General features: G+C 43.4%; 1 protein-coding gene across 1 annotated transcript in view; it reads left to right on the top strand.

Annotated features, from left to right (window-relative positions):
- Window positions 1–15,262: 15,262 nt before the first annotated feature.
- LOC134578926 (carboxylesterase 5A-like) overlaps window positions 15,263–18,462 on the top strand; it is a 35,307-nt gene continuing 32,107 nt past the window's right edge. Inside the window, exons 1-2 of the mRNA XM_063438020.1 lie at window positions 15,263–15,295; window positions 17,289–17,493. Of these exons, the coding sequence (XP_063294090.1) occupies window positions 15,274–15,295; window positions 17,289–17,493 (227 nt within the window). The 5' untranslated portion in view covers window positions 15,263–15,273. The remainder of the gene's footprint in view (window positions 15,296–17,288; window positions 17,494–18,462) is intronic.

The raw sequence follows: 18,462 nt of genomic DNA, 5'->3' as shown, positions 1-18,462 counted from the left end.
GGTGACATATCTGCTCAATCAGCAACGGCCTCGGGCAGTAGCTAAAGTGAGATAAACTTACATAGTTACATAGCTGAAAAGAGACTTGCGTCCATCAAGTTCAGCCTTCCTCACATATGTTTTTTGCTGTTGATCCAAAAGAAGGCAAAAAACACAGTTCGAAGCACTTCCAATTTTGCAACAAGCTAGGAAAAAAATTCCTTCTTGACCCCAGAATGGCAGTCAGATTTATCCTTGGATCAAGCAGTTATTACCCTACATTGAAAGATTATATCCTTGAATATTCTGTTTTTGCAAGTATGCATCTAGTAGCTGTTTGAACATCTGTATGGACTCTGATAAAACCACTTCTTCAGGCAGAGAATTCCACATCCTTATTGTTCTTACAGTAAAAAAAACTTTCCTTTGCCTTAGACAAAATCTTCTTTCTTGCAGTCTAAACGCATGACCTCGTGTCCTATGTAAAGTCCGGTTTGTATATAGATTTCCACACAATGGTTTGTATTGGCCCCAAATATATTTGTATAATGATATCATATCCCCTCTCAGACGATGTTTTTCTAAACTAAATAGGTTTAAATGTGTTAACCTTTTTTCATAGCTGATATGTTCTATTCCTTTTATTAATTTTGTAGCCCGTCTCTGCACTTTTTCTAGTGCCATAATATCCTTCTTTAGAACAGGTGCCCAAAATTGCACAGCATATTCAATATGTTGTCTTACCAGTGATTTATAAAGAGGCAAAATTATATTCTTGTCCCGAGAATGAATGCCCTTTTTCATGCATGACAACACCTTACTGGCCTTGGCCAGGGGGTTTGACATTGCACATTGTTGCATAGTTTGTTGTCTATAACAATTCCCAAGTCTTTTTGTGTGTTGTTATCCCTAATTCACTTCCATTAAGGGTTTACGTTGCTTGTGTATTCTTTACGCCAAAGTGCATTTTGCATTTTTCAACATTAAATTTCATCTGCCATTTGAGTGCCCAGTCCCCCAGTCTATCTAAATCCCTCTGCAGCAAAGTAATATCTTGCTCACATTGTATTATTTTACAGAGTTTTGTGTCATCTGCAAACACTGAAATATGACTTTCAATGCTGTCTTCGAGATCATTTATAAACATGGTAAATAGAAGGGGTCCCAGAACAGACCCCTGAGGGACACCACTTGCCACCTCTGTCCAGCTTGAAAATTTACCATTAATGACAACTCTTTGTACTCTGTTTTTGAACCAATGTTCTACCCAAGAACAAGCATTTTCATCTAGACCGATTTCCTTGAGTTTGAACACTAATCTACTGTGTGGAACTGTATCAAATGCCTTGGCAAAATCCAAATAGATCACATCCACTGCAACACCCTGATCTATACTTCTACTTACTTCTTCATAGAATGCAATCAAGTTAGTTTGACATGACCTGTGCTTCATAAAACCGTGCTGATTTTTGCTGATAGCCATGTTCTTCTCAAGGAATTCTGGAATATTATCCCTTAATAACCTTTCAAATATTTTCCCAGCCACAGAAGTTAAGCTCACAGGTCTATAATTTCCAGGCAAGGATTTTGAACCCTTTTTTGAATATAGGAACCACATCTGCTTTCCTCCAATCCTCCGGAACACTTCCTGAAAGAAAAGAATCTTGAAAGATTAAAAACAGAGGTTCACTTATTTCTACACTTTGTTCCTTAGGTACTCATGGATGGATACCATCAGGCCCAAGAGCTTTGTTACCCTGAAGCTCTAACTCGTACTCACCACCATCTCGTTTTTCTGTCCTTAGCTCCTGGAGCTTCATATGCCAGGAACCCACATCAACTTCAGAACGCGGGTTCCATAATGTCACGACTAGTAATGTGGTCCAGCACGCAGAAACTATGTAAACATATACATAAGTCAGAAAAGGAAAAATAACAGGACAGAGCGTAAACCGGACCTTAGAATGGCCGGACTAATACGCTAGAGACAGAGAATGGTCAAAGGGAAAGCCGAGGTCAAGGAAGCCAGAAAATACTCAATACCGATAAGACAAGCCAAGTCAGGGAAACCAGAGATCAGAATAACCAGGGAAACGCCAAGGATCAGGATACCAGGAAATCAGAAACACGAAACTAGCACTTTCAGGAAACCAGGAAACTGAAACCACGACATGGCAAAGTACTAGGGTGAATTAGAGGTTTAAATACCCCTCTCTAAGCTATGATTGGTCAGAGGGCGACCTCTGACCCCAGAACGTGCGTGTGCGTTGACGTCGTGACGTCACGCACACGTTAGTATAATTCTCGGGGGCGGGGCTATCCATAGACGCGACCACGTGGTCGGCGCCATATTGGATTCGGGCGTGATGCCCGGAAGAACTACATGCGCGGTTCCCGGCTCGCCAACGAGCAGGTAAGCTCGTGTAGTCGGAGCGGTCGTGCCGGTCGGGCACGACCGTGAGGCTCGGCGGGCCGGTGACCGCAACAGTACCCCCCACTCGAAGACCGCGCACCGGGCGGGAAGGACCCGGCTTAAAAGGAAAGCGGTTGAGAAATGACCGGATAAGACGGGGCGCATGGACCCGGTCAGCAGGAACCCAACAACGTTCCTCGGGACCATAACCCTTCCAGTCAACGAGATAGGACAAGACACCTCTGGATAATTTGGAGTCCATGATAGAATGGACTTCGTATTCTTCTTGATCACCCACTACCAAGGGCGGAGGAGGAGTGGATACCCTGGTGTAGCGATTGCAAGTAAGGGGCTTGAGCAGAGACACATGGAAAGTATTCGCTATTCTCATATGAGCCGGTAGTGCCAAAGTATAGGTCACTGGATTAATACGTTGGGTAACTCGAAAGGGACCAATGTACCGAGGGGCAAATTTCATGGACGGGACCTTAAGCTTGATATGTCTTGTGGAGAGCCACACCCTGTCACCTGGAAGACAGACAGGATTAGCGCCCCGTTTCTTGTCAGCTTGGACCTTTGCCCGTAATGAGGCTTTTTGCAGAGCTGAATGGACGGAATCCCAGGTATCATGAATCGATTCTAAACGAGTGTTCAAAGCGGGGATTTCTGTGTCTGAGAATGCAGAAGGAAAAACAGTGGGGTGATAACCCTGATTAACAAAGAACGGACTGTGATTAGAAGATTCATGAGTGGCGTTGTTTCTGGCGAACTCAGCCATGGGTAAGAGCTCGTACCAGTTAGATTGATTGGCATTTATAAAGCAACGTAAATAGGCTTCTAAAGACTGATTCGCCCTCTCTGCTGCTCCATTTGTTTGAGGGTGATAAGCTGACGAAAAGGAGAGTTCGACGCCCAATTGTTTGCAAAAGGAACGCCAAAACCTAGAAACAAACTGGGTACCTCTGTCAGATACTATGCTTTTAGGTACACCGTGCAACCGAAAGATCTCTCTCAAGAATATTTGAACTAGATCTTGAGCAGATGGTAATTTTTTAAGCGGGACGAAATGTGCCATCTTCGTGAATCTATCAATAACCATAAGGACTGTATTAAACCCGTTTGAACTGGGTAGATCCACAATGAAATCCATGGCCAAGTGGGTCCATGGAGCACTAGGTATGGGCAGTGGTTGTAACAGTCCAGGAGGTGACCTAGGAGGAACTTTAGAAACGGCACATATTTGACATGCCCCAACATAATCTTTGATATCGTTTCTAAGAGCAGGCCACCAAAATCTCCTGGAGATGGCAGAGAGAGTTTTATGGACTCCAGGATGGCCCGCTGTGAGGCTGTCATGGAACAAATCTAGTACCTTCTTTCGAAACTGAGGTGACACATACAGTTTGTCCGGAGGTTTTCCCACAGGTGCCTGAGTTTGATCTGCTATTATGGCACAGAAGAGTGGAGAAGACACTTCGGAAACTGTAGTGGCAATGAGGCATTCAGGAGGTACAATAGGATAGATCACCTGTTCCGGAACTTCATCTGTCTCAAACTGCCGAGAAAGTGCATCTGCCTTGGTGTTTTTAGTACCAGGTCTGTATGTAATTACGAAATTGAATCGGGAGAGGAACAATGACCTGACGAGAGGACAGTCTCTTAGCGTCCCCAATATAAGCCAAATTCTTATGATCAGTAAAGATCAAAAGTGGCTCTTTGGAACCTTCCAAGAGATGCCTCCATTCCTTAAGGGCAAGTACAATGGCCAAAAGTTCCCTATTCCCTATGTCGTAATTCCTCTCTGCAGGTGTGAGTTTGCGAGAGTAAAATCCACAGGGATGTAAAGGCGTATCAGGACTTTCTCTTTGAGACAGAATGGCTCCAACTCCTGTCTCTGATGCATCCACCTCTAGGATAAATGGTTTGGATGGATCAGGATGGGTCAGGACAGGTGCTGAGGAAAATAAAGATTTTAATCGTTCAAATGCCTCTCTTGCTTCTTTGGGCCAAGATATACAATTTGCTCCTTTTTTTGTTAAATTGGTTATAGGGGAAATCACGGAGGAAAATCCCCTTATGAATTTGCGATAGTAATTCGCAAAACCTATAAAGCGTTGAGTAGCTTTAACCCCTTAAGGACCAAACTTCTGGTATAAAAGGGAATCATGACATGTCACACATGTCATGTGTCCTTAAGGGGTTAAGGCCCTTGGGTAATGGCCACTGTAAGACTGCCTCCAGTTTGCGAGGATCCATCTGGAAACCAGACGGAGATATAACGTATCCAAGGAATTGTATCTCCGTTTGGTCAAACTGGCATTTCTCCAGTTTACAGTAAAGGCCGTTCTGTAACAGGGTTTTTAGTACAATTCTCACATGTTCGTGATGTGTCTCTAGGTCTGGGGAATAGATGAGGATGTCGTCCAAATACACTAGAACGAACATGTGAAGGTACTCTCTTAGGACATCGTTAATAAAATCCTGGAATACCGCTGGAGCGTTACATAATCCAAACGGCATAACCAGGTATTCGTAATGTCCCATTCTGGTGTTAAATGCGGTCTTCCATTCGTGACCGTCCTTAATTCTGACTAGATTGTATGCACTTCGGAGATCGAGCTTGGTAAAGACTCGAGCTCCCTTCAATCTGTCAAATAGCTCTGATATAAGGGGAATAGGGTAGGCATTTTTTATGGTAATCCTATTCAAACCCCTATAATCGATACAGGGGCGTAGGTCTCCTTCTTTTTTAGAGACAAAGAAGAATCCAGCCCCGGCTGGCAAGTACAATGGCCTCAAGTTCCCTATTCCCTATGTCGTAATTCCTCTCTGCAGGTGTGAGTTTGCGAGAGTAAAATCCACAGGGATGTAAAGGCGTATCAGGACTTTCTCTTTGAGACAGAATGGCTCCAACTCCTGTCTCTGATGCATCCACCTCTAGGATAAATGGTTTGGATGGATCAGGATGGGTCAGGACAGGTGCTGAGGAAAATAAAGATTTTAATCGTTCAAATGCCTCTCTTGCTTCTTTGGGCCAAGATATACAATTTGCTCCTTTTTTTGTTAAATTGGTTATAGGGGAAATCACGGAGGAAAATCCCCTTATGAATTTGCGATAGTAATTCGCAAAACCTATAAAGCGTTGAGTAGCTTTAAGGCCCTTGGGTAATGGCCACTGTAAGACTGCCTCCAGTTTGCGAGGATCCATCTGGAAACCAGACGGAGATATAACGTATCCAAGGAATTGTATCTCCGTTTGGTCAAACTGGCATTTCTCCAGTTTACAGTAAAGGCCGTTCTGTAACAGGGTTTTTAGTACAATTCTCACATGTTCGTGATGTGTCTCTAGGTCTGGGGAATAGATGAGGATGTCGTCCAAATACACTAGAACGAACATGTGAAGGTACTCTCTTAGGACATCGTTAATAAAATCCTGGAATACCGCTGGAGCGTTACATAATCCAAACGGCATAACCAGGTATTCGTAATGTCCCATTCTGGTGTTAAATGCGGTCTTCCATTCGTGACCGTCCTTAATTCTGACTAAATTGTATGCACTTCGGAGATCGAGCTTGGTAAAGACTCGAGCTCCCTTCAATCTGTCAAATAGCTCTGATATAAGGGGAATAGGGTAGGCATTTTTTATGGTAATCCTATTCAAACCCCTATAATCGATACAGGGGCGTAGGTCTCCTTCTTTTTTAGAGACAAAGAAGAATCCAGCCCCGGCTGGTGAGGAGGACCTACGGATATGACCCTTTCTGAGAGCATCCTTAATATATTCCTCCAAACAAAGATTTTCCTGGGGGGACAAGGCATAGACTCCTCCCTTGGGAGGCATAGTCCCTGGTAATAAGTTTATAGTACAGTCATAAGGTCTATGAGGAGGTAACCCTTCTGACTGGACCTTGTTAAATACCTCTTTCAAATCCATATACTGCTGTGGAATTTGTGTGGTCAAGGGAGGTGTAACAGGAACATTAATGGTGCCAATAGGTTGTGGGATTTGCTTAAAGAAAACATCTTTGCATCTCTCACCCCAACTCACAATCTCTCCTTCGATCCAATCCAAACGTGGATTGTGTTTCAGGAGCCAAGGGAAACCGAGTATTATCGGAACTGTAGGTGAAGATATGATTTGAAAGGTCATTTCTTCAGAGTGGAGAATACCCACTGAAACAGTGATTGGCAGAGTTTCGTGTGTGATGAAAGGCTGGGTAAGAGGCCTTCCATCAATGGCCTCGACTGCTATAGGTTTCTCTTTATGTCTTAAGGGCAGGAGATGTTTTGCAGAGAATTCTTTGTCTAGGAAATTCTCCGCTGCCCCAGAGTCAATCATAGCCTCACACTGAACAGTAGTGTTCTCGAAAGATAAGGTTACTTTGACAAGGAAACGGTTCTTAGTCAATTTAGGGGACATATACATCACACCTAAGGTCGGTCCCCGTACGTGCCTTAGGTGTGCAAGTTTTCCGGCCGAACCGGGCATGAAGATCTTAGATGTCCCTTCTTGCCACAATACATACATAACCCCTCGTTACGTCTGTGTTGTCTCTCTGCCTCAGTGAGTTTAGTACTACCCAATTGCATGGGTTCAGGTTCTGGAAGGGGCGTTTGGCTACTCACCACTGGGTTAGAGAAACGAGGGGCTATGGACAAATTAGAACGTCTGTTACGTTGTTTGTTTTTCTCTCTCTCTCTGAGCCGGTTATCAATGTCTATCATGTAGGCAATAAATTCATTAAGATTAACCGGAAGGTCTCTAGCTGCAGTCTCATCTTGTATATTCTCAGCTAAACCTTCAGAGAAAGCAGCCACCAGACCGCTATTGGTCCAATCAACCTCAGACGCTAATGTCCTGAACTCTATTGCATAATCGGCTACAGAACGACTGCCTTGCTTGATTCTCATAAGAGCTTTGGCAGCGTTCTTCTCCCTGCCTTTAGGTTCAAATGTAGCCTTAAAGGCCGTAAGAAAGGTACTGTAATCACGGGCTATTGCGTCACCACTTTCCCATAAGGGGTTAGCCCAAGTCAAGGCTTTTCCAGTTAATTGGTTCATCAGATAGCCTATTTTAGATCTATCTGTTGGGAATGAACCTGGGGAGGCCTCAAAGTGGTATTCTATTTGGTTTAAAAAACCTCTAAATTCCTTAGAATCACCTCCATAACGAGGGGGCGGTGACAAGGTTATGGACGGTGGTTTATAGGGTACGGGAACCACTACAGGTGGCGGAGCCACAGGTGGTACAGGAGGGACCTCTAAATAGGCAGTCCTCTGGAGCAAGGTCTGAAATGCCTGGGCAAATTGGTCTAACCTGTGGTCCATATCCTCCACCCTATTTTCACAGGCGATCATATGTTTGCATAGTTCTGCAGGATCCATGGCCATGTCGTAATGTCACGACTAGTAATGTGGTCCAGCACGCAGAAACTATGTAAACATATACATAAGTCAGAAAATGAAAAATAACAGGACAGAGCGTAAACCGGACCTTAGAATGGCCGGACTAATACGCTAGAGACAGAGAATGGTCAAAGGGAAAGCCGAGGTCAAGGAAGCCAGAAAATACTCAATACCGATAAGACAAGCCAAGTCAGGGAAACCAGAGATCAGAATAACCAGGGAAACGCCAAGGATCAGGATACCAGGAAATCAGAAACACGAAACTAGCACTTTCAGGAAACCAGGAAACTGAAACCACGACATGGCAAAGTACTAGGGTGAATTAGAGGTTTAAATACCCCTCTCTAAGCTATGATTGGTCAGAGGGCGACCTCTGACCCCAGAACGTGCGTGTGCGTTGACGTCGTGACGTCACGCACACGTTAGTATAATTCTCGGGGGCGGGGCTATCCATAGACGCGACCACGTGGTCGGCGCCATATTGGATTCGGGCGTGATGCCCGGAAGAACTACATGTGCGGTTCCCGGCTCGCCGACGAGCAGGTAAGCTCGTGTAGTCGGAGCGGTCGTGCCGGTCGGGCACGACCGTGAGGCTCGGCGGGCCGGTGACCGCAACACATAATCGAATTTCTTGAGAATCAAGATAGATGGCATAACCTCTGCCTTTTTGTCAAGTTTTGTCTACCTTGTAAATCTTCAAAGAACAAAGTGGTGGTTACTTTGTCTTCCAATATCTCGTGATTGTGTTGGAATTTCAGTGAAGAACCAGCACAATCAATATGAGTATTTGAAATAAATGCTAAAGACAAATGAAAGAGTTGATTTAAAAACAAGCTGCAGCCTTTATAGGACTCCTTACTCCTAGGTGTCAGCAGTACACTAAATGCATCACTTTGGTCCGTGGAAAATATATATAAAGCCCGGTAACCCCACATTCTTAGAGAATGGGAGTTTAGTGACTCTTCTAACCCTTGCGGGCATCTTCAGCACTTATAGCAACACTCCAAACCTTAATCAGTATGGTCCCCTGTAGTGGTTATGCTGTCAGGAGTGCCCCAGTGCTGAGAGTTTACCTGTGTCCCGCTAGACAAGATACTTATTGATATACGTCCTCCGACCTCAAGTCCTCAAAGCTTGTAAGGTTGTTTTGAGCAGGGCCCTTTTTACCTCTAAATATCTCCATTTTATAATTTTAAAGCACTGTTGAATATGTGCTATACAATTAGTAGTAATAATAGTGAAATTGTATTGGTGCAGTGGTCCTGTAGTTTTTTTTACCCTTCAATGCAAAGTATTGCAAATTTGTAGAAGGAGGAACTTCTTCCATTGGTTGAAATTCAGTCCTGAAATAAAATGCTGCTCATGTCTTTGGAGGCAGAGCAGGCGGCTGCAGTAGAGGAGTCTGGGCACTGCAAACGAGGTGATATATTTAATTTAAATTTAATTTTCAGGGGTGTGGTCAGTGCTCACAGTAATAGCATGCAACCTGTAGTCCCAGAAAAATATTATTTTTATAGGTCCCCTTTAACTCTCCAACTGGAGGCTTTGCAAAAGGGATTCCCAGAAACCATCTAATCTGTCCCTTTAACATTTGTTTTTCCCAGAAGCATTCCATACTTTGTCACATGAAGATATCAAATATTAACATTAAGTCAAGACTTTTCAGTAAAGGGATCATTTTCTTAATATATTGTATTATTTTATTGATGGCATGGAATTGGGACGGGTGGAAGGGCCTTCAGGAGGTTGTTGACAATCAAGCAGCTTGCGTCACTGATGGTGGTCATAATGGACAGCACCACCTCCGCCCAGAAACGGGGACAGACAGCTTCCTGGTTGGCGCTCGCCATAAAGAACACCGCAGCACAGTGTGGGAGTGTCTAATGATGAGCTTGCACTGTGCTGGCCGAAGACAGTTCCCTGTTGTACCTGGATGCTGAACACTAGGAAACTAGACCATTGTCATCCGTGCTGTACAGTTCTATGTGCTGGATCAAACAGTAATCCTGACAGGGATATAGCTGCAGGCATAGTCAGAATCAAGCGAAAAGGCCAGGCCAGGCAGCAAAGAAGAATCAGAAAAGGCAGGTCACAACAGAGAATCAGAGAGCAACAGCGGAAAATCACACTAAAGTAGGGCCTGTACCACAATAGCTGGACAGTTGGGAGGCCTTCTGATGGACCTCCAAGAGGAAATGCTGACTATATAGCAGAAGGAGAACACTGACATTACATTGCACAAAAGACAAGATTTACAAACACAAAAAACAGCTAACAATCTGGGGCAAACTTCTAAATAAGGAGCAATTACCATGGAAACCAAAATAATGTCTTAAAGGGACAATGAAGTGGTCTGGGTGCCAGGTTCCCCAGGTTTTAACCATGCAGATGTAAACATAGCAGTTTCAGAGAAACTGCTATGTTTACATTGCAGGGTTAATCCAGCTTCTAGTGGCTGTCTTCCTGACAGCCGCTAGAGGCGCATCTGCGACGCTGGATGCGAAATTCTCATCCAACGTGCTGAACGTCGAGAAATGCATTGAGAAATGCTTTCCTATGGACTGTTTGAATGCGCGCGCGGCTCTTGCCTCGCATGTACATTCTGCTCCACTCGGGAGCTGACGTCAGCGGGAGAGGAGAGGTCACCAGCACCGAGGGAGCCCGGTGCTGGATTAAAGTAAGTAACTGCCAAGAGAGGGGGGCCCTGAGGGTGGGAGGCCTAAGGGTTGTATAGTGTCAGGAAAATGAGTTTGTTTTCCTGACACTATAGTGATCCTTTAATATATAATACTTTGCCCCAAAACAGCACTGGATTTGCTCTAATAAAGTCCCATTTTCCAAAAGCAAATATAAATGTAACTTAAATACATCCCAGATATCTTTGCAGGACATGACATTTTGACCCCAAGTTTAGATCAATGAGTAACAAAGAATGAAGATCTAGGTGAAAGCTCGCTCGTATACAGAACTCTCTGTGTGCAAAACATAGTAACGCGCACCATTCCTTATAAATAATACATGTTGTGTTCCGTTTTAGTCCCCACATTAAAACTTTCTTTTTTTTGTTGTTGACAGTTTAGTAGATACCCCAAACAAAGCATGTGTGTATTTTGTTTCTTTGTCCTTGACAGACTACTGTGCAGCCGCCGCAGAGCTGTCGCATTCTTCTCAAAGAACTACCTATCTGTAACAATATACCTACCTTATTCCAGTCACCTTAGCAAGCTGTAAATTCTGAACACAGGAAGGACAGGTCTTGAAACGACAAAAAGACAAATAAATCAATTTGTTCTTTTTAAGGTATTTCCCGGGCTGGACTTGGAATACAAAGCTCTCTTGGAAAAATAATGATGTTTGCCCTATAATGCATCATGTAAAATATATACAACATATTAATAAGGCCGAAACATCATATGCATTAAAGTTGTGTTGGTGCCGGGACAGACACTGACAGGTTTATACAAAATACCCAACAGATTGAAAATTTTACCAAATAAAGTGAGAGGTGACTATGCATTGACCTGTATTCTCAGGACTGTTTATACCTAAATATTTTCAAGAAGAGAAGCTGTTTTTATCCCTCCAGGTGAGCAAAGAAATGTACGTTAGAAGAATCACAACTAAAATTGAGATTCTTATTTCTGCTTTAGTTATGTCAAGTTTGTACAACTATTCAGCCAATGAGAACTTCCAATTTAGTCACATCATGAAGACTGGAGCAGCGCGAGTGCTTGCAGGGCCCAGAGAGAGGGCTTGATTATAATCTTGCCACTACTTTTTACCAACCAGTCACCAGCTTTTACTCAAAAGTGCCTGTCGCTACTGTTACCAAGTAGCAGCTGTTTACCGACTGCAAAAATTTCCCAGTGCCAAAAAAGGGATTTACCAGCTGTGGCGGACCACCAGAGTATCGCCGCCATGGACTCCCTTTCCCAGTGTGAGGAAACTCTGTCCAACTGCTGAAGTGATTATAACTGGTATAGCTTCCCCCCATACATTAGTCGAGACTTAATGTTGGGAGTTGTTCTGGCTTATTCGGCCAAAGCATACAGTCTTTATACACAGACCCTCAGCATGGGGCCTCTATATAGAATAACATGAATTCCTGCCAGGCGTCTCTGTGTTTGGGAGATAATTGAGTCAAAAGCCTGGTAATTTACATTTCTCCCAGTTACAGGGGTACATACAGACACATAACACCCCAAAGTCCGATTACATCCACACAGGAACCCCACATATCCTATATACCCGGATAGTCTGGCCAAGTTGTCCAAATAGCGCTCAGATCCATTTGGTGTAGTGGAATAGCCTCCGGCGTAAAGTTTTGATCGGCCGGCCACAAGGTCGTAGCCCAAAACAGTTCTAGGAAGAAAGAGGCCACGGCCGGTCAAAGTTCACCAGGAATCGTGAGTTGTAGTGTCTGAATCTAGCTCCATGCGCTCGACGACAAAGTACCACTGCCAATGTTCGGCAAACATGGTGGAGAGCACTTGAGTTAACAACCTTCTTTGAAGTTAATGAGCCAAGGGCCAAGGGAACTCAGGGGTATAAAAGTAGAACATGAATATCCATTCGGGAAACGAACAGGGAGTACGGATTAAACATGTGCAATTCGTTTTGGTCCGAATATGAATTCGGACGAATTTCGGGCAATTCGGACATTCAGGTACTTCCGAATGTCCGAATTGCCGAAGTGCCAAATTGCCGAAGTGCCGAATTGCCGAAGTGCTGAATTGCCGATGTCCCGAAGTTCCGAAATTACAGAATTTCCAAAGTTCGAAGTGCCAAAGATCCGAAGTTGCTGAAGTTCCGAAGTGTCAAAGTGCCGAAGTGCCGAAGTTCCGAAGCACAGTATTGCCTAAGTACTAATATACTTACCCAGTGAAAGAAGAAGAATGTCACATTGTATACAATTTTAAATAAAAAGTATACAAACATAGCCAGGATTCAGCTGTAAGCATTTGCAACACTTACAACAATCAAGTAACACACATTCATATAAAATGTAAGTTACTTAGCCAGTCAATGTAATGACAGGAATGAATAAGTAGATAACTCCCTAATTCCCACGATATTAGGGAGCTATCTACTAAAAGGCTGAAAGACCTAAATTGGTCTTTCAGTCAAATTTACTAATACAAAGTAAAGATTACTTAGTATTAGTAAATGATGCCCCTAATCGCTATACCGCGAGTAGGGGCATGTCTATTAAACAGTGAGCAGCCCCCCCTATTAGTATTTAGGGCCCCCACCCACCGCTCAGCGCTAGACTGCCACAGGGAAATATATAATAACCAGTGAACGGCTGCACACCTTAAAGAAAAAGGGGAGTTCCCTCTAATCCCCTAGTAGTAAATGAAATACAAAATAATAAACAAACTGAGAAAAGGGTGCGCCTCAAAACATATTAATAAGAGTCCAAGTAACTTATCATAAGTCCAAAATGATGCAATCCACTCTTGTATGGAGGGCACTTGGGAATGGAGCGAATCTTACAGATATGTACTTGTAATTCGATGAGACATATGCAGAAAGAAAACAAGAACAGGACTCCAATGGTACAGTATGTAGGTTAAATAAATTTATAAATTAGTAATAATTGGTATTACTCACACTTTTCAGAGCTAAAATCCAGCTCTGATATTGGATGCGTGAAGTGAAATAATCCCCACTGAAGGATGTGTGAAGTGGCGCTGGTTGGCAGGTATATAGGGTGAGTCAGAAGTCCAGTGTTGGTACATTCAGCCGAAAAGTAAAAAGAATAAAATATAGTGCTCTCTGTTTTATGGATAAACATTTTTAAGAGATATAAAATGTACTCACGATATATAGAGCAGGCTATACTGCTTGATGTAAGCGTATGGGTGGTATAATCCCCACCTTTATGCTTCTTTATTGAATGCTGAGTATCAGTGTAGCCAGGTAAAAATAAAATAAATAAAATATAAGAGAATAATAAAAAAGGAATGTGGCAATAAGAATTTATGGTGCCGAAAATATTCCTTTATTATAATATATTAATAAACAATATCTAAACGCGTTTTGCCTAAAAAGGCTTCTTCAAGTAGATAATTCCATGGGAATTAGGGAGTTATCTACTAAGCGGCTGCAAGAGAAGTCCCGAAGTGCCGAAGTCCCAAAATTCCGAAATGCCGAAGTTCCGAAGTGTCAAAGTTGCCGACTTTCCGAAGTGTCGAAGTGCTGAAGTTCCAAAGTGCTGAAGTGCTGAAGTTCCAAAGTGCTGAAGTGCCGAAGTTGCCGAAGTGTTGAAGTGCCGAATTGCCGAAGTCCCGAATTGCGAAAGTCTCGAATTTCGGAATGCCGAACCGATCCGAAAATTTTCCCCATGCACATGCCTAGTACGGATACGAATTAATGGGGTATTCCGTCACACCAGTCGCCAATAATTAAAGGACCACTACAGGCAGTATTACGCCTCCATGGGACTGAAAATGTTATGTTGCTAGGAGGTCCCAGGTGCCAGCTTATCTGAAGTGGTAAAGTCTTTAGCAAACTAACTCCAAGTTTAACTCCAAAGTCTTCAAGCCAGCACCCTCACGCCCGTTTGCGTTGTAGGTCGAATATGTAGCAAATATGGAGGTTCAGGGAGCGTGTAGCAGGGCTGCATGCTCAGGGTTGAATACAACTGCAAAGGCTCTACAATGCATTCTTCAGACGACACGTTCGCTTTTCATTCGCTCTGTTACCTGTGAACAGCAGCATTTGTATCTTGCTCTACTGGCTTACACTGGGTGTTCGATTCGGGGCTCCATTCGACAGCAAGTATCAGTATACCTACACTGATTGACGCACTATATACAAATCTTCTTTACTGATACTAATAAACATAGTGCCGGCTTTGAACGGTGTTTTTGCAGTTGTGCATTTTTGTTCCGCTGTGTTGTGATATACTCTTTCCCTTTGTTAAATACTTACTTGTTACTTTTATGAATTAGATTCATGGGAGTTTGCACAATCATTTTTTTATTTATTTTATTGAGTGATCTTATCCTTTCTATTTACATTCATAAAAACCTTTTTGTTTGCATACCTAAATCCTTTTAAGTGCGGCACTTACCTGGTAACATTGTTACCATCCCACACTTGCCAGCCTAACGACAATAATATGTATAGATCAGCTGATATTGGGAAAATAACGAAGCCTTGACTGACACATCTCCTAGGTTTGTGATAGGTTCAAAGGGCAGGTGGGTGGGATCCCTCAGACTTCAACTGCTTTTAGTCCGCCTCAATCTTGAAAAGCCAGTTATATAGGAAACTGGTTGACACTGACACAATATTAAGGTTGTCACAACAGGACTGTCCCCACCCCTTCACAGGCGTTCCCTGTCTATTTGTAAATAGAGGTCAAAGAACATCACGAGTGTTGGTAACATTTTATCTCCTGTACAACTTGATGAGTGTTCCATGTTTACCTCTCAACTGAAATGGGAATCCTCGCTTTGTGCTGTCTGATGCTGGGTGTCTCCGTTACAGGTGACAAACTATATACAGAGTATCTATGTAATGTCTCAACAAAGGAAAATTGACATAACAGATAAAAAAATATATATATATTTTATAGCATGACCATAAGAAAATGTTTTTCTTGCTTGTTTACATAGCTTTATGTATATCTTTTTTTTTTAATTCCCTTGCTTTGTTAGCTTTTACCACTTCCAGTGAAAGGCTCTTCCATGCATCTACTACACTCTCCCTACTTTTCCCTTATTGGTCTAGTGCTGATTGCTTTATTGGAGATATGTAGGACTGCATGGCTTGCTCTGTTTATTTACTATATCAATCCACAGAGAGCTCACTGTCATGAATGCTCTAACTGGAAGGACGTTTATTCTGATTATGTGATCAGGGCTTTAGATCTGAAGTTTTTTAGAATGTATCCCAAATGCTGGGAGGCAGACAGTAAAGTAGCGTATACAAATGGTGTGCGAGAGGGGAATATTTACTAAACAGTGAATTGTAATAAATTGCAAACTGAATTACAAAATTCGAAGGCAAGAAAAACTCCTAATTTGGGAAAATTCTTCGATTCCAGTATAGTCACCGTTTGACCATTTCAGCCTAAAGTTTGTGATTTCAATTCACTATAATCCAATGTTTAGTGAATAATCCCCTGCAGTGCAAGGAATTTACATAGGTACCAACAGTCCCAAATTTGTTTAGACAGTCCCACATTTTGGAGTTCTTTCTCAGCAAAAATGGGTCTCTGTCGCCTGTTTCTCATTTTGAAATCAGCCGGCAGATTACAAAATGCATGAGGGGACTGAGCACTTGCACAGAGCACTTTAACATGGTCTGCGGGAGGAGGTATACTGTCATTTAGCCTGGCATCCCGCTTAGGTCTCCCATCCCATTGACAGGCAGACCTATACCTTACACAGTGCCACAGGTGGACAGGGGAAATTGGCAGGTATGATTTTAGTGACTGAGAGCATAATATAGGTTTGCAGTGAGAAACTGATATTACATCACACCAAGTGCAGGTACCGGGATTGTTATCAGTAAGTCAATCTGCACCTCTGCATTTAGCCTAAACATCCCAGATTTACATGTGACATTAAATCATTCCCACAATGGATTTCTCCTTAAATAGACTCTAATTGTACCAGAATATTCACTGAGTAAGACTATCCTCAATAATGGGTCACATGTGCAGTAAATCCAGCTCTGAGTAAATTAAAGGAACACACCAGTCACCATAACAACTTTATAAACACAAAGTTGTTATGGTGTCAGGAGGCCCCCAGGCGCACTCTTACCATATGGGTATAAACCATTCTCGATTGGTTTGATTCCCAAAGTTTACCTCCAGCAGCGATCTGCGGATCTCCGGAGTTACAGGAAGCGCGGAGTGGCTTAGGGTGGTCAGTTGATTGGCTTATGCAGTCAGCTTGCGCTCTAAGCCAATCAGTAGCTCCCTTTTCATATAAAATTAACATCCCTACCTATGAAGTGGTCATGCTACCTGGATTCGTTAGGTCAGGATTTAGCTAGGAAACACACATAACATACAAGTTTAACCCCTCTGCTACTGAAGGTGCAACTCGACCTGGAACTATTATAGCGGCATTATTAACCAGCCAGAAACTGGATAATGTCAAGTTTGTGCTTGTTCCTAAACACAGAATTTCCTTTATTCGCTGAAAGCGGTCAGCTGATACGCTTAGCCAATGAATGGCCTGCCTGATTGACTTCTGGAGCTCTGCAGTACCTGAAAGTCATCACTGGCCCCTGGAGGACACTCTCTGCCTGGAGATACCCGGGTAAGAGGTTAATCCATTTCAAAACTGCTAAACGAGGCTAGGGTACTCCTAGTATTATAACCACTAGAGTGGGCTGTAGTGGTTACAATGCCTGGAGTAGCCCTTTCAAATAAGATGGTGGGTGACTGTGATTAATACAAAATAGCCCTTGCAGTAAAAATTATTAACAATATGTCATCACTTTTCAAAACCAATACTATTTGCAGGAGAAAAGCATGATCAACCATTGGTGACCACAAAATATGGAAAACTAATTGGGGAAACAGTGACGGTAAAGGGGACAGACAGACCAGTAGACACTTTTTATGGAGTCCCTTTCGCAAAACCGCCAGTTGGGGAATTGAGATTTTCCCGTCCTGAGCCCCCAGTACCTTGGGACTCCTACAGGGATGCAACTAAAGACCCACCCATGTAAGTATGTCATACAACTCTCTACCAATTCTGGATTAATCATTAACAAAAAGTATGTTTTAATAATCAACATTTTAAAGTAGTCTGGAATAGGCATGTGCATGGGGAAAATTTTCGGTTCGGTTCGGCATTCCAAAATTGTGGATTTTTCGCAATTCGGAACTTCGGCAACTTCGACACTTCGGAATTTCGGGACTTCGGCACCTCGGGACTTCTCTTGCAGCCGCTTGGTAGATAACTCCCTAATTTCCACAGTATTAGGGAGTTATCTACCAGAAGGCTGAAAGACCTAAATTGGTCTTTTAGCCAAATTTACTAATACTAAGTAAAATTACTTAGTATTAGTAAATTTTGCCCCTATTCGCTATACCGCGAGTAGGGGCATGTCTAGTTAACAGTGAGCAGCCTGTGACTGCTCACTGTTTAAAAAAGAAAAAAAAAAAAAAATAGTGCACCCCCTGGCCCCCACCCCTGAGCGGCGGGTGGGGGCCCTAAATACTAATAAGGGGTGGGGGACCTAATGTCCTCCCCCCTGGACCCCACCCCTGAGCGGCGGGTGGGGGCCCTAAATACTAATAAAGGGGGGGACCTAATGTCCTCCCCCCTGACCCTCACCCCTGAGCAGCGGGTGGGGATCCTAAATTGGAATAAGGGGGGGGGGGGACCTAGTGTCCTCCCCCCTGGCCCCCACCCCTCAGCGGCGGGTGGGGGCCCTAAATACTAATAAGGGGGGGGACCTAATGTCCTCCCCCCTGGCCCCCACCGCTGAGCAGCGGGTGGGGGCCCTAAAAACAATGCCCCCCAAACCCCTAGTCACCTCTCCCCCCCAATAAAAATTATCCCCCTACCTACCCCCCTCACCCTAAAAATAATGAGGGGGGAACTTTAACCCCTTAAGGACACATGACATGTTTGACATGTCATGATTCCCTTTCATTCCAGAAGTTTGGTCCTTAAGGGGTTAACTAA

The sequence above is a fragment of the Pelobates fuscus genome, chromosome 12 (assembly GCF_036172605.1).
Source record: "Pelobates fuscus isolate aPelFus1 chromosome 12, aPelFus1.pri, whole genome shotgun sequence".
NCBI classification, from domain to species: Eukaryota; Metazoa; Chordata; class Amphibia; order Anura; family Pelobatidae; genus Pelobates; species Pelobates fuscus.
Note: the sequence above shows the minus strand (reverse complement) of the source record. Positions and strands in the feature narration are given on the sequence as shown.